A 12,900-nucleotide genomic window follows, 5' to 3' on the forward strand; every position below is an offset into this window, starting at 1 on the left:
TAATCAAGAAAAAACAGCTGTGACATAGAAAGAAATCTGTCAGCATGAGTCTTTGGACTTTAACTGTACAAAATAAATGTGTAACATTACAGAAAAGGTTTGGGTAGCTCATTGCCTGGACTGTCAGTTTTTTGTTGTTGTTGTTTCTTAAATTAAACTGTAGTCATAAAAAAAAACACAGACATTTCTATAGTAGAAAGTGAAAATCAGAAACTATTTTGTCATTTAATTGTTTATTGCTTAATTACTTTGCATAATATGAATGGCCTCTCTATCTTCTTTGTTCAACCTGGACAACTTTTATTACTTTCCTTCATCCCCTGGACCTTTAAGGGGAATGTAACACGTGATTGTCCGCATGGTGTACCTATCAAAATAAAGCCCAACCCCTGTCTGCAGGAATTCTCAACAGGGCTGAAGATTCAGCTCCCACATAGAGACCACATCAATAACTGACATATGAAATTATTTTGCTGGCCAGAAAAAATTGTATTGTGGGCCTGATATAGTCCGCTGGCCTGTTTTAAAACCCCTGTCCTAGACTATTAGTCATTGCTGTTTGAAGATTCTCCTATCTGGATTCATCCTATTCAAACTTGAACACTCATTTCCTGATCACCTCCTGGGTTACTTCTTGGAGGGAGGTAAATTGTTCCTATACATCTTTAGAATTTTCCGGACTCCCTTCTCAACTCTGCGGAAATGTAGCCTCTTCCAGAGGCTCTGCTGCTGTTGACGCCCCCACTCCAGATCCTCGAGAAAGACCTGCAAAAAAGAACAAAGGGCCACTGGTTTTACTGACACACACCTGACAATCAATCTTTTTTGTGCATTTCACCTCATCAATTTTAAGTTGGGTGTTTGTACATGTAAAATGACTCAAATTTAATTCTGCAAATCGAATTCATATCTTAAGGTCACTAATCCAATGATCCCTGTTCTCTGACAACATGAGTGAGGTGTCACACTAGGAAAAAATGCTGTCTCAATGCCATCTTCAGAAGCATATATGTCATAACACTAACAAACTGGATGCTTTCCACAAAAGCATCCAGTTTGTTCCACACAAACAAAAAAAACATCTAAACCTGGATCTCTAATATTTCAAATTCCTACATTATAAATGCAACAGGAGTGCCAGCGTAACAGTACTGGTAAGTGAGTTAAAGACAGACCTTGGTCATCATATCACAGCTCATGTCTGCCAGACACCTATTCAGGTGCTAATGCTCAGGAGGGAAAACAGAGGGGAATAAAATGCCCTTAAAGCCAAGGGGTAGAAATGTGTGTCACTAACTGGATGTCATGATCCTGGGTCTTTGACCCACTGTCTTGTGTTTTCAAGGTTGTTTTTTTAATGAAATATTTTCTGTTTGAATCTTGGCTTGCTTGCAGTTTCTTCCCCAGAACGGTGATACTGTTTATTTAGACATTGAGTTTTCTTGAGTCTTGAGACTAAAGAAGTCACTTGGGTGAGTGGGAAAATGTTTCTTCCTTTGAAAAGACAATATCTAGATGAATTAACTTGGGGTTTATGGATGGCAAGTATCATAACACTTGTTTATTAACTTCTGTCTATCACAGCTAAACTGAGGTGAGTTGAGGATATCCTGAACTGTTGTTTTTGATACTGTTAGCTGGTGTAAGCAAAACTGGAATCTAACAGACTTGTTAAGACTTAAACACTATCCAAATAGACCCTTATATGATGTGAATAAGTAAGCATGTTTACGTGGGTTTTCATGTTTCAGAAACTCCAGTTTAGAAGGTAGGCTTGAGGTAATAATGAAAATATATGCATACAAATGTGGAATTGCTACATATAAACTTAAAACATAAAGCAAAGAATTTGTATTTGGTTACTTGTTTGTTATAATAATGCTTCTTGGCAATATATCATATACCGTTGGTGTCAAACTCATTTTAGTTGTGGGTCACATACAACCCACTTTGATCTTAAGCAGCCGGACCAGTAAATTCTCCATTCTGTCAGCGTAAAGAAGTTACATATTTAACTGTTATTCTACATGATAAAGAAAAAGCTGCTGTAAAAAACAAAGAAAGCTGTCAGCACGACTCGTTGGACTTAAATTGTAAGAAATAAATGTGTAGAATGACAGAAAAACTTGTGGTAGCTCATTGCCCAGACTCTTCAGTTTTTGTGTTTGTTTGTTTTGGGGTTTGTTTGTTTTGTTTTTTTATAAACTGTAGCTGTAACCCTCCCCCAGAAATGTCTGTAATAGAAAAAAAATTTTTTATTAGAAATATAGCATTTTGTATATTTATTATAAGTGTTTGCAATTTGGCATAATTTGTGAAAGGTTACATTTCTTCATTATTAAATAGCATAAATAACCCTGTAAACACCTTTAGTAAATTCAACAGTAAATATATATAAGAGAAAATATATATTACTGTAATTATTCCTACAGTAAATTTGTTTTACAGTAGTAAACTGACCTAGGTGAAACTGACCAATGGCTATAGAGATTTCTTTCAAACTTTCTTCAACTGTTTTGTGGGACTGACATTGAAAAGAAAAATGATTGTTTTCTGGAGAAAACATTAATTCAAAAAAAGAGTACCATGTTCTTATTATCCTCGAACAATTTTTTAGACACACATGCTTCTAACTTGATTCGCTTCCTCTCAACTTTCTTACAAAAGGCAGCACTAACTGTTTATAAAGATAGAGGAGTCGTGTATTGTCATACACTGGTTATTAGCTTACATTGGTTATTGAGCCCAGCAAATAGTTTTGGCCTTATTACCTTCTGAAAATTATTTGCTAATGCTGTCACTGTTAATGCCATTAGTATATGATACTAATGTTTAACTGTTTGCTATCTATCCTGTGAAGAGGTTGCCTAATATTACTAGTTACAAGTTATTTAAACATAATTTGTATTTGGAAAAGCTTTGTTTTATATCTTCTTTCTTAAAGCTTTTGGCCCGAGTCACTATTTGTGAGGTGTTCACTGGAGCCTTTTGTGCCTGGTATCTGGATTAGGTTTGGTTTGGAACTGCTGTGAAAACTCAGCGGGTGAGTAAGCTGTTGTAACTAAATTAACTGAAGTCAATCTAAGCGAAACGACAAATCTAAGGTGCATATATGTTCCTTGCCTACTAAGTTTGGTTGGGGGGGGATCAGTATTTAGTAACTTTGGAATAAAAGAAAACTTAAAAATAAAGTTTTTATCTTCATTCCCCCTCACCACCTTCCTAACGCGTGGTATAACTAACACTTTTCTAATGCTTGTCACATGACTAACATTAGCGTTTAACGTTAAGTTTAAACCCATATGCCTTCATGTCTAGTATTAAATGATATTACATATGTCACAAGGTTAATATTGCTCAAGTCAGAAGTTAATTACAACTATTAAAATAGTCACGCCATTTGTGTACAAACAGTGCAATGTATCAACGCGGACACTGACTAGATTTTATCGCCATATCAAAATGCATTGGAACCTATGTTCACCCATGTTTGGTTGTGGCTTAATGAATTGTCCATGCAGTTTTTGAACACTTGCTGCACTTACATTGCACATGCACTCCAAGCACACACAGTCAAAAAAACCTTCATTGAGCTGTACACCTACTCATATGGATGCAGTGATTTGTGAGGTTGAGGGATGCCAGCATACATCTCATGATTTGTACATTTTGTGTGATCATTTTAAATGGCACATAAGAGATGGAAAATATTACTTGCCTGTTTCCTAACTGAAAAACTTATTTTCACGTGAAATCATCTTTCACATTACACATCAGCAGAAAACATTAACATGCTTTACAGAACCCTGCAAAGGTAGATAGTGATGCAGCAGGAAGTAAGCATGAGAGCGAGATCCATGAAAATTATACAGTCTCCACTGTGCACCCTGAGCTGGTCAAAGGGATTGATATAGTAAAATGTGTAATTCATTTTATGTGCTTTTTTGTTCTTGGGTCACTGCGACACCAGCAGATGTAGTTGACAGCTGTGGGGATTTATTTTTATCTTAACGCTAACATCACATAAAGTGCCCAAAAGTAAATTGCAGTAATACTGTAAATGGATAATACAGGAAAAGTGCAGTACAAGAAATTACAGTAAAAATGCAGTACTAGTACTGTAAAGGAAATTACGGTACTACTATAAATGCACAATACAGTAAGGTTACTGTGATTTGTATTTACAGTAAGTTATTGGCATCCAGCTGCCAGCTAGTTGTTGTAGATTTTACAGCAACCTTTGTACAGTTTAGGCTTTCTTATCAGATGATGGAAAACTGGTCTCGAAGCATGCTAAGAGGTACAGCTCTGCAGAAAGTGCAATTTTATTGTGGTGGAACCAAGACAGTAAAAATTAAAAGGGAATTACAATGTTTTTTCAAATGTGCAGTATAGTTTTCATCTTCTTTTGCTGCTTATTCAGTGAATTTTGGTCGGCGAGTGATAAATCTTGCAGTTTTAGAATCTGTCAGCACTCAACCACATGTCCTTGGCCGCCAGGTGAACACAGACAAACGCGAGTACATCCTTTTGCAGAATCTGTTTGCCTGCTTTTTAATTGTTTGCTGTTTTACCAGTTTTGCGGTTTTTGAAATAGTTTTGTGAGCTTTTAGCTGAGATTCTGACATTTCTGTGGATATCACACATGTCTTTATTTAAACAATAGATCTGGCGGTACATCCCATTAAACCTGATGTTCTCCCTCTCCCCTCTGGTACCAGGACCATTGGGGTTCAACAGGTTAACTGTTTAATGCTAAATTACTGTTGCGCAGCGGTATTTATTGCTTAATTAAAAGCAGTAAAACTTATGAAAATACAATAAAAGTCCAAATGTAAACAATTTAAAAAATATAAATGGGCATACATTTAGGTCTGTGACACTCAGACACTGAGCCATGGCTCTGCAGACATTTCTGCATCTCTGCTATTCAAAGCTACTTTGTAAAATTTATTTTATGCAAAATTTAATAGTCAACTATAAATTGAGTCTTTCTCAAGAAAGCAATTTTGTATTCAGTGTTTTCATAAAAGCCTTATTTTTATGGATGTGCTACTACTAGGAAGAATACACATGAGGTTTAAGGCCTGGACAAGTTTGAAACCTTTTGTCCTCCTCTATGGTGGCCCCGAGAGGCCAAACGGACTGCAACTTAAGAAAACACCAGCAATAAGAAAAATGCTGCAAAAGCACACAAAACACAACAGAAATAGGAAAAAAGAAAACAGAAATAAGAAAAACGACAACGGAAATGGGGGGGAAAAAACAGATTTCCACAAGCACGAGGGAAGTGTTTCTGGGGAGACAATAACCCAATGTGTTTGTGTTGTTTTTGGATTGGATAGTTGAGTTGAGTGCCAAGGGGTACACGCTGGGCTATGGTGGACTCAGGTTGTATGCAGACCCTGGTCCACCAAAACGTGGTTCAGCCTGGAGCATTGTTGGAAGCAGAACTACATGTGTAGTTGGTGCCTTTAAAAAATATTATGTGGTGTTATTAGAAATTAAAATAAAAAGCAAAACATCGGCTGCTGTTAGCTTCTGCCTTACACAACCCATAAATGTGGAATGGACTGGCCTAGATTTAATAAAGTGGTGGGACGATGTTTGCGGGTATGCTCAAAACACATTCAGACATGTGGTTTCGGTTATGCTTAGTGGTGATGTGAGGTTGTCCAGCAATGCTGCCGGAGAGGGGGAACCTGCGAGGCCTTTTCAGGAAGCCCACCAGTTCCCGTGATTAATTCCATCGGTCTCTTCTTCCCCTGGAGGCTGAAGTCCACTGACAAAGAAGCACTGACACTGTGGCGTTCAGTGCTTCTTTGTATGCTCCTGTGTGTTGGGGGTGCGTTCTGACGTACAAAAACAACAAACAACTGGACAAGCAGGTGAAAAACACCAGCTGGCTGGTTTCTCATGTCTTGTTTATAAACACTTAAACACAAGTATCTTAAAAATGCTGAGCTTAACCTATTATTAAAAAAAAAAAACAGGCTTTTAAAAACCCACACAGTATGAATCATTTTTTAAATGACATGTTTTATGTACATTTTTACATTTACATTGTACTGTATGTATATACCTTTAGTTGCTGTATGACATGCTGCTGATCCCAGGATGAGGAGTTCTCTCGTATAACATTGAGAATGGGGCGCCAGTTCTCAGAGAGGTCTGTCCCTTCAGTGACAGAAGCCAGGACCTTGACCCGTTGACCACTGTGGCTACGGGGAACACCTCGGGCATACAGGGACTGCTTCGCCACTTTACTGAGAGGGTTCAAATATAAACTGCACAAAGACATGGACAAAAAAATTTCTGTAGGGCTTGCATGAAAGACTGCATGCTTTTAGTGTGTCTCTGAGGCCTTTTGCATTTCACCATATGTAGTCCATTTTAAAATGTTCTTGGTCTCATTCACAGGAGTAATAAATTGATAAATTCTATCAATTATCTGATGACAGAATATCAGGATTCCCAAAAGGTTGATTCTGTTCATCTGGACGTAGCGTTTTCAGTGGGAGAAATGCTTTGTCACTCATCCAAATGACTTCTTCTGTCGGAAGAAGACAAAATGTTTCTCCCACTGAAAACGCTTTGTCCAGATGAACAGAATCAACCTATTGGGATTTACTTAGCTGGACTTACAACTTACATTACGCATGCATCAAAACAATATCAGGGTTTATAATTTAATATATGCCAAACTGTAAGTAAGGTGCTTTTTTCATGTTACGAAAACTGTCAGTGTTCTATGAAAAAAATAAATAAATATTTATAATGCAAAAAGGACAGTGGAATCAGAATTTATTTATAATGTGGTCTATGCAATACAACATTATAGCACAACTAAACCTCAAAGAAATGTTGAGCTTTGGATATAGTGAGAAGTTTCTTACTGTACAGTCTGAATGCTGGGATGTTCTCTACAGGCATCTACCAGAAGTAGAGCTGCGTCGTCTCCAATATTGTTATAGGCCACGTTGAGCTCCTGGAGTCTTCTGTGTTGTTGGAGCCTCTTAGCCAGATCCAGGACACCCTCATCCCCCAGTCCAGTGTGCATCAGGGACAAGTTTGTCAGGGACTGATTCTCTGGCAGGGCTTCCACCAGGATTTGGACTCCAGACTCCATAAGAGGGTTGTCACACAATCTGAAGAACACAATGGAATAATATGGCATTTCTGGTTTGGTCTACGACTAAGAATAAACTCCATGTGCAAATGAAGGTGTTAGCCAGGGCTTCGTAGCAAAAATATAGGCTAAGGACTATAACTCCGGTCAGTAGCTAATTGATGATCAGAAAAAAGTAATAATAAATAAACCACAATCCAATGGCCAGGTCATTAGAATTGACACTGAAAGTAACAATAAATGAATGTGAATAAAATAGCACAATCAATTCTCTTGAAGCAATCGTACAGGTAGAACAGTATGTGACTTTCCTCTGATTTAGACTTTGCTCAATGTTGAGTCAAACACTGTTGTTAAAAGAAGAGGGGATGTTACACAGTGATAAACCTTTCCCATATATAATTAATGTGGAAGAAAGACATTTAGCAAACTGAAAATGATGTCAATTGAAATGTTAGTTTGCTCTTTTAAACCATTATGTCATAAAAAAGAGAAAAAAAGAACAACATGTACAGAGTAAATTTGATTATTAACCATTGACATGTCAAACATAAGTCCAAAGATATAATATCCAAAGATATAAAATTTCATAGACTCACAAATTTGACTCTTTTTGGAAGGTGAAGTTCAACTTTAATATTACACTGTAGAGCACCCTTAAACTGTGGATCAAGGTCCAGCTTGTGTGCCATTATATTGTTTTGAAGAAGAAAAAAAGAAGGAATCAAAACAAAAAGAAAATGAACACGGTGCTTGTCATTATCAAAACTTTTCCCAGCAAATGGCCGTTAACACATCAAACAACTCAGAAAGATTACACTTAAACCTGTGGTGAGTCACAGGTTTAAGTGTAATCTTACAGGTGAGTCTCTTTACGGTCTTCAGACTTCCCATAGACAACCTGGGAAAACATGGATTCACTAAATTTATGACTCTGTCATTAAGCTTAGCTGAGCTGAATTCTTAATTCTGTCTGTTATTTTGACTGTCTCCCAGATTAGGCCGGTAGCTTTTAGTTTTATGTGTGCCAAATAAGAAGCATCATTTGATATACCCCCCCCAAACAAAACAAAACAAAACATAATGAACAGCTGTCAAACAAAGCATAAGACACCTTAACAAAGGTTGACCTATTCAGTCCTGATCAAGAGTTTAAAACCACCATATTTTGCATGGTTGGATCTTAACAAGGTTCCAAGTAGGGCTGCGACATGCTACAAGAAGAAATGGGAGAGAGACAAAACATTTTTTTCAGCATGCAAATTTATTAAAGAACGAGACAAAAGCGCGTTGCTAGGACTGATCTGAGGCAAATTTCATTTCAAAAGACTACCCAACAGAAGCCTTGATAAAATGCTGGATACGGTTTCTGGTCTACTAAAGAATCAAGAGGCTGTTTTTGCTGCTTTAGACAAACAAAGCACAAGCTAGTCATTTTAACTCCATCAAAGCTGGTAAAACTCCAAAAGCTGGTAACTGTTCTTGAGCCATGCAGGTAAATAAAACTAGTTTTTAACTTATTGTTACAGTTTCTTCAAAAAGCTCTATAGTTGACAGTTATTGTGTAGATTAATAATAATCTTGGAGGTGAGACATATGTCTCATGTTCAGTGGTTTTATCTTCTGCCACCTGCATCACACCATGGAGGTCTCCAATGATGACTCAAACACATGGTGAAATTTATTCTGCCTTTGTAAAAGACCTATCTCAACCTGTAGCTACACGCAACCATCAGTGGCTCAAGATAGCTACTGTGCTTGACCCACGCTTTAAGGATTTATATTGTTTTGCAAGGGGAGAGCAAGAAGAGGTTTGGACCAGCCTTGAGGCCCTGCTGCCTCAGTGTAAAGACGCCACCACAAAGGAGCCAGCAAAGACAAAGAGCCTCCTCTCTTCATTGTCTTCAGACTGATGCAGATGAGGAAGCCCTGTGTAACGGGCCCTGAATTTGTACAGAGCAGGATCCACCATCAGCGAGAAAGACTGCTTGCTGAAGTGATGGTCCAGGCGAGAAGGGACCCACCCACAGCTGTCTGTCATAGCCCGCAAGTATTTGATTAGTCCTGCCACTTCTGTCCCATGTAAGAGAGACTGTTCTAACTTGCAGGTCACATAGTAACAAAAAAGAGAGTTGCCTAGAGCTCTGAAAATCTGAACAGGTTAGATTGTCAAAGTAACTGGCTGAAAGAGACAGACGGTAAATAAGCATGGAGCTATTGTGAATCTAATGGGTTTGGGGGGTTTTTGCACTAAAATGTTCAATGATCACATTGTTTTAACCTAATGTACAAAATAATTTTGGCTAAGGATACTCAGAGTTTAAAGCTGTTCAACCTTTTATGTTTCTACCTTATTTGTTTAAGAAGAAAAATTGCACCTTATGTTGAAATTTTTATTATTATTATTTAAATACAATACCATTTTAAAAATGTACTTAAAGTACTTAAAATAACACTATTTTTAATTGTGCCCTATTTTGGCTAGTGATATTATTTTTGTTTCTCTGTTTTTTCAATTGAAATGCAGTTTAAAGAGCTTGAGTTTATAATATTCATGACCATGTCCATGATTCTGTCACCCACTTTTTTTAATTAAAAAAAACAAAAAACATATGCGCTTTAGGGCATATTTTCTTGTCCAGTTAATTTATTACTTTGCCCATAATTATTTGGCTTAATTTTTGGCTTAATCTTACCCCTAAACTCCTTGGAATTCAAGTTTCAATTGATGTTCTGACATTCTGGTAGTGTCTTACTTGTACCGTGTTTGCAGTTGCAATGTAAAACCAAGTTGTGCAACTTTTTCTTAATCTTTCCAATACTGAAATCTATTACATAAAATTAAAAGACAGTGCCAAAGTAAAGATGTGACTTATTTGGTTACATACATTTGGGCTAAAAACATCAAAACTGGAATAAAAGTAGAGTCTTACTTCAGAGATCTAATAACACTCCTGGGATCTAGCAGTAGGTCTCTCAGCAGACTGCAGGACTCAGGACCAAGGGTGTTAAACTGCAGACTGAAGACAACAGAGACAATTACATGCGCACACACACACATACATATACATACATGTATATATATATATATATATATATGAACATGTATGTGTATATATATATATATATATATATATATATATATATATATATATATATATATATATATATATATATATATATATATATATATATATATATATACACATATATACATATATATACATACATGTTCTATATATATATATATATATATATATATATATATATATATATATATATATATATATATATATATATATATATATATATATATATATATATACATACATACATGTTCTATATATATATATATATATATATATATATATATATATATATATATATATATATATATATATATATATATATATATACACATGTTCTATATATATATATATATATATATATATATATATATATATATATATATATATATATATATATATATATATATATATATATATATATATATATATATATATATATATATATATGAGTTCTAATTAGAATTTATATATTAAATTAGAATTTAGAAATAAATGTTGTATTCCAATGTACTAGTGTAATTTATTACAATATTATAAAAATGTTTCAATTTATTCATTTATTTAATTTTATTTATTTCTTTTAATTATTTATTTATTTATTTATTTTCACAAAAAAGCTTGAAGTCAAACCACTACTACATACTGGTATGTATAATGTTGGTATGTGTTTGGTATGTGTATGGGTCAGTGTAATGTTGGACCCATTCATAACCCATTTTCGTCTTCTAGCTGACGGAATAAGGTCAAGATTTTACAGTTAATAACGCCATCTATTGTGCCCTCAATGCAGTCAACTCATCCTGTACCCTTAGAAGAGAAACAGTACCACACAGGCAGGGCACCCTGAGGGGAGCTGGGTTGTAGGGGATCAAATATTTCAAACTTTTTTGCAGCATGTTTTTCTGAATCTGACGCTTGATTATAATGAAACTACCATAATTACCATTGGGTAAGTGCATCATGCCATTGTAACATCCAACACAAAATAAAAGCAGTTCTAGTAGCTATAATAGTACCATCACCATCATGCAATATGCATCATGCATCATGAACTCAGGTTGCTTTTTTTTGCAAGCAACAAGATCATATATTAAGTTTCAAGTCTCACTTGAGGTTGTATGTGTGTCTGAAGGCAGGGCACAGCATCTGAAGCGTGTCATTATTCAGGAGACAGGAGGATAGGTCCAGTTCTTCAAGGTAGTAACTGTAACAAAGCACCACAAGATGGTTAAATAAAAACAATAATGAAAAACAAATAGACAGCTCCTTTGTATCCACATACACAGTCTCATATCAGCAGTATATATACAATATACACTATTAAAACTGAAGTAATAACTATGACCCCAATGGCAAACATTTTGGGATGCTGTGTAGTGACTCTATTATCGAATAATTGCACTCTTCACCCTTTCCTTATGGCAGATAGGGCCAAGAGCTTTATAGAAACCTTATTTCTGCTGCTTATATTAGAAATCTCATTATTTTGCCGTCTACCCAAAATGTCTCTGCATAAGTGAGTGTTGAGTCAGACTCAGGAATTCCAGAAATCACTGTCTGCGATAACAGTTTGCAATGGCATCAACAGATGTAGGTTAGAGGCCAAAAAATACAAAACCAATTTTTAGGTCCACAGTTTTGGGAAATGGTTGTTTCTCTGCCATTACTTGCCAGAATTTGTAGACTGTAAACTCCCTAGGCTGAATCTTCAGATGAAGTCTGCTATTCATCGCAAGAACTACAGGAAGTAACTTTCAGTGAGAGGCCTATTCTAGGCCTATATTCTCTTATTTGTTATATTAGTTAAAGTTATACCCGATTATACTCTGATCATTATTCAGCAATTAACCATAATTAACTATCAGCAAAATTACATATGAATTATGTTTCTGTGGTCACAAATTACAACACTTAATACCATTTCTCTTATTCGGAATTATGCATAATGATGGGTTGGTGACACATTTTTTGTCTTTCACATTCCTGCAACCACAGAGACACTAATCTGCCAAGGTTGAAGTTGGATCATGTCTATGCACATAAAATCCAGATATGATAATAATTTCCATTACACAACTCTCATTTAATATATTAATGAGACTTTTACATTGGTTGATATCTTTGATTAACAACACAAATTATTTACTGTTAGCAAAAGCACAAATAGAGACCTTTTGCCTGCATTTCACCTGTATTTATGTATACATCTATCTGCCTAGCACTTTTACTTTGAATTTTTATGTTCATTTAAGTGTTTGTTTTACAGTATGTTTCGCACTAAGTACCAAAGCAATTTCCTAATATTGTATACCTTCTCAACATTTGGCAATAAAACCCTTTCTGATTCTGATTCTTTTACCATCTCTCGGATGTAAAAGATGTATTTCCACCTCTTTTGACATAACATACACATACACAGTCAGTCGATCTCTAATCCAGTTCCTTCAAATAATAATTTACCTTGCAGGGGTGCAGGAAAGCACAGAACTCAGTATGAAACATTTAAGTGAAGTCATACGAATGTTGGTGAGGCGGATAGCTCTGATTGAAGTTACAACCTCTGCAGTCAGTCTGGGGTTCTGGAACTCATATAGAAGGACCAACAGATCCATCAGCTCTTCTGGTGGTTGTGGCTTGTTAAGCTCTAGTATCAAAAGAACACATACTACATGAAAATATGCA

General features: G+C 35.7%; 1 protein-coding gene across 1 annotated transcript in view; it reads right to left on the reverse strand.

Moving 5' to 3' along the window:
• Positions 1–465: 465 nt before the first annotated feature.
• Positions 466–12,900, reverse strand: part of nlrx1 (NLR family member X1) — a 28,375-nt gene continuing 15,940 nt past the window's right edge. Inside the window, exons 7-12 of the mRNA XM_085380987.1 lie at positions 12,679–12,862; positions 11,327–11,422; positions 10,063–10,149; positions 6,897–7,148; positions 6,083–6,287; positions 466–765 (exon numbers count right to left, since the gene is read on the reverse strand). Coding sequence (XP_085237113.1) covers positions 628–765; positions 6,083–6,287; positions 6,897–7,148; positions 10,063–10,149; positions 11,327–11,422; positions 12,679–12,862 — 962 coding nt within the window. The 3' untranslated portion in view covers positions 466–627. The remainder of the gene's footprint in view (positions 766–6,082; positions 6,288–6,896; positions 7,149–10,062; positions 10,150–11,326; positions 11,423–12,678; positions 12,863–12,900) is intronic.

The sequence above is a fragment of the Rhamphochromis longiceps genome, linkage group LG14 (assembly GCF_057381845.1).
Source record: "Rhamphochromis longiceps isolate RC_006_pf linkage group LG14, R_longiceps_female_GT1.1, whole genome shotgun sequence".
Classification (NCBI taxonomy): Eukaryota; Metazoa; Chordata; class Actinopteri; order Cichliformes; family Cichlidae; genus Rhamphochromis; species Rhamphochromis longiceps.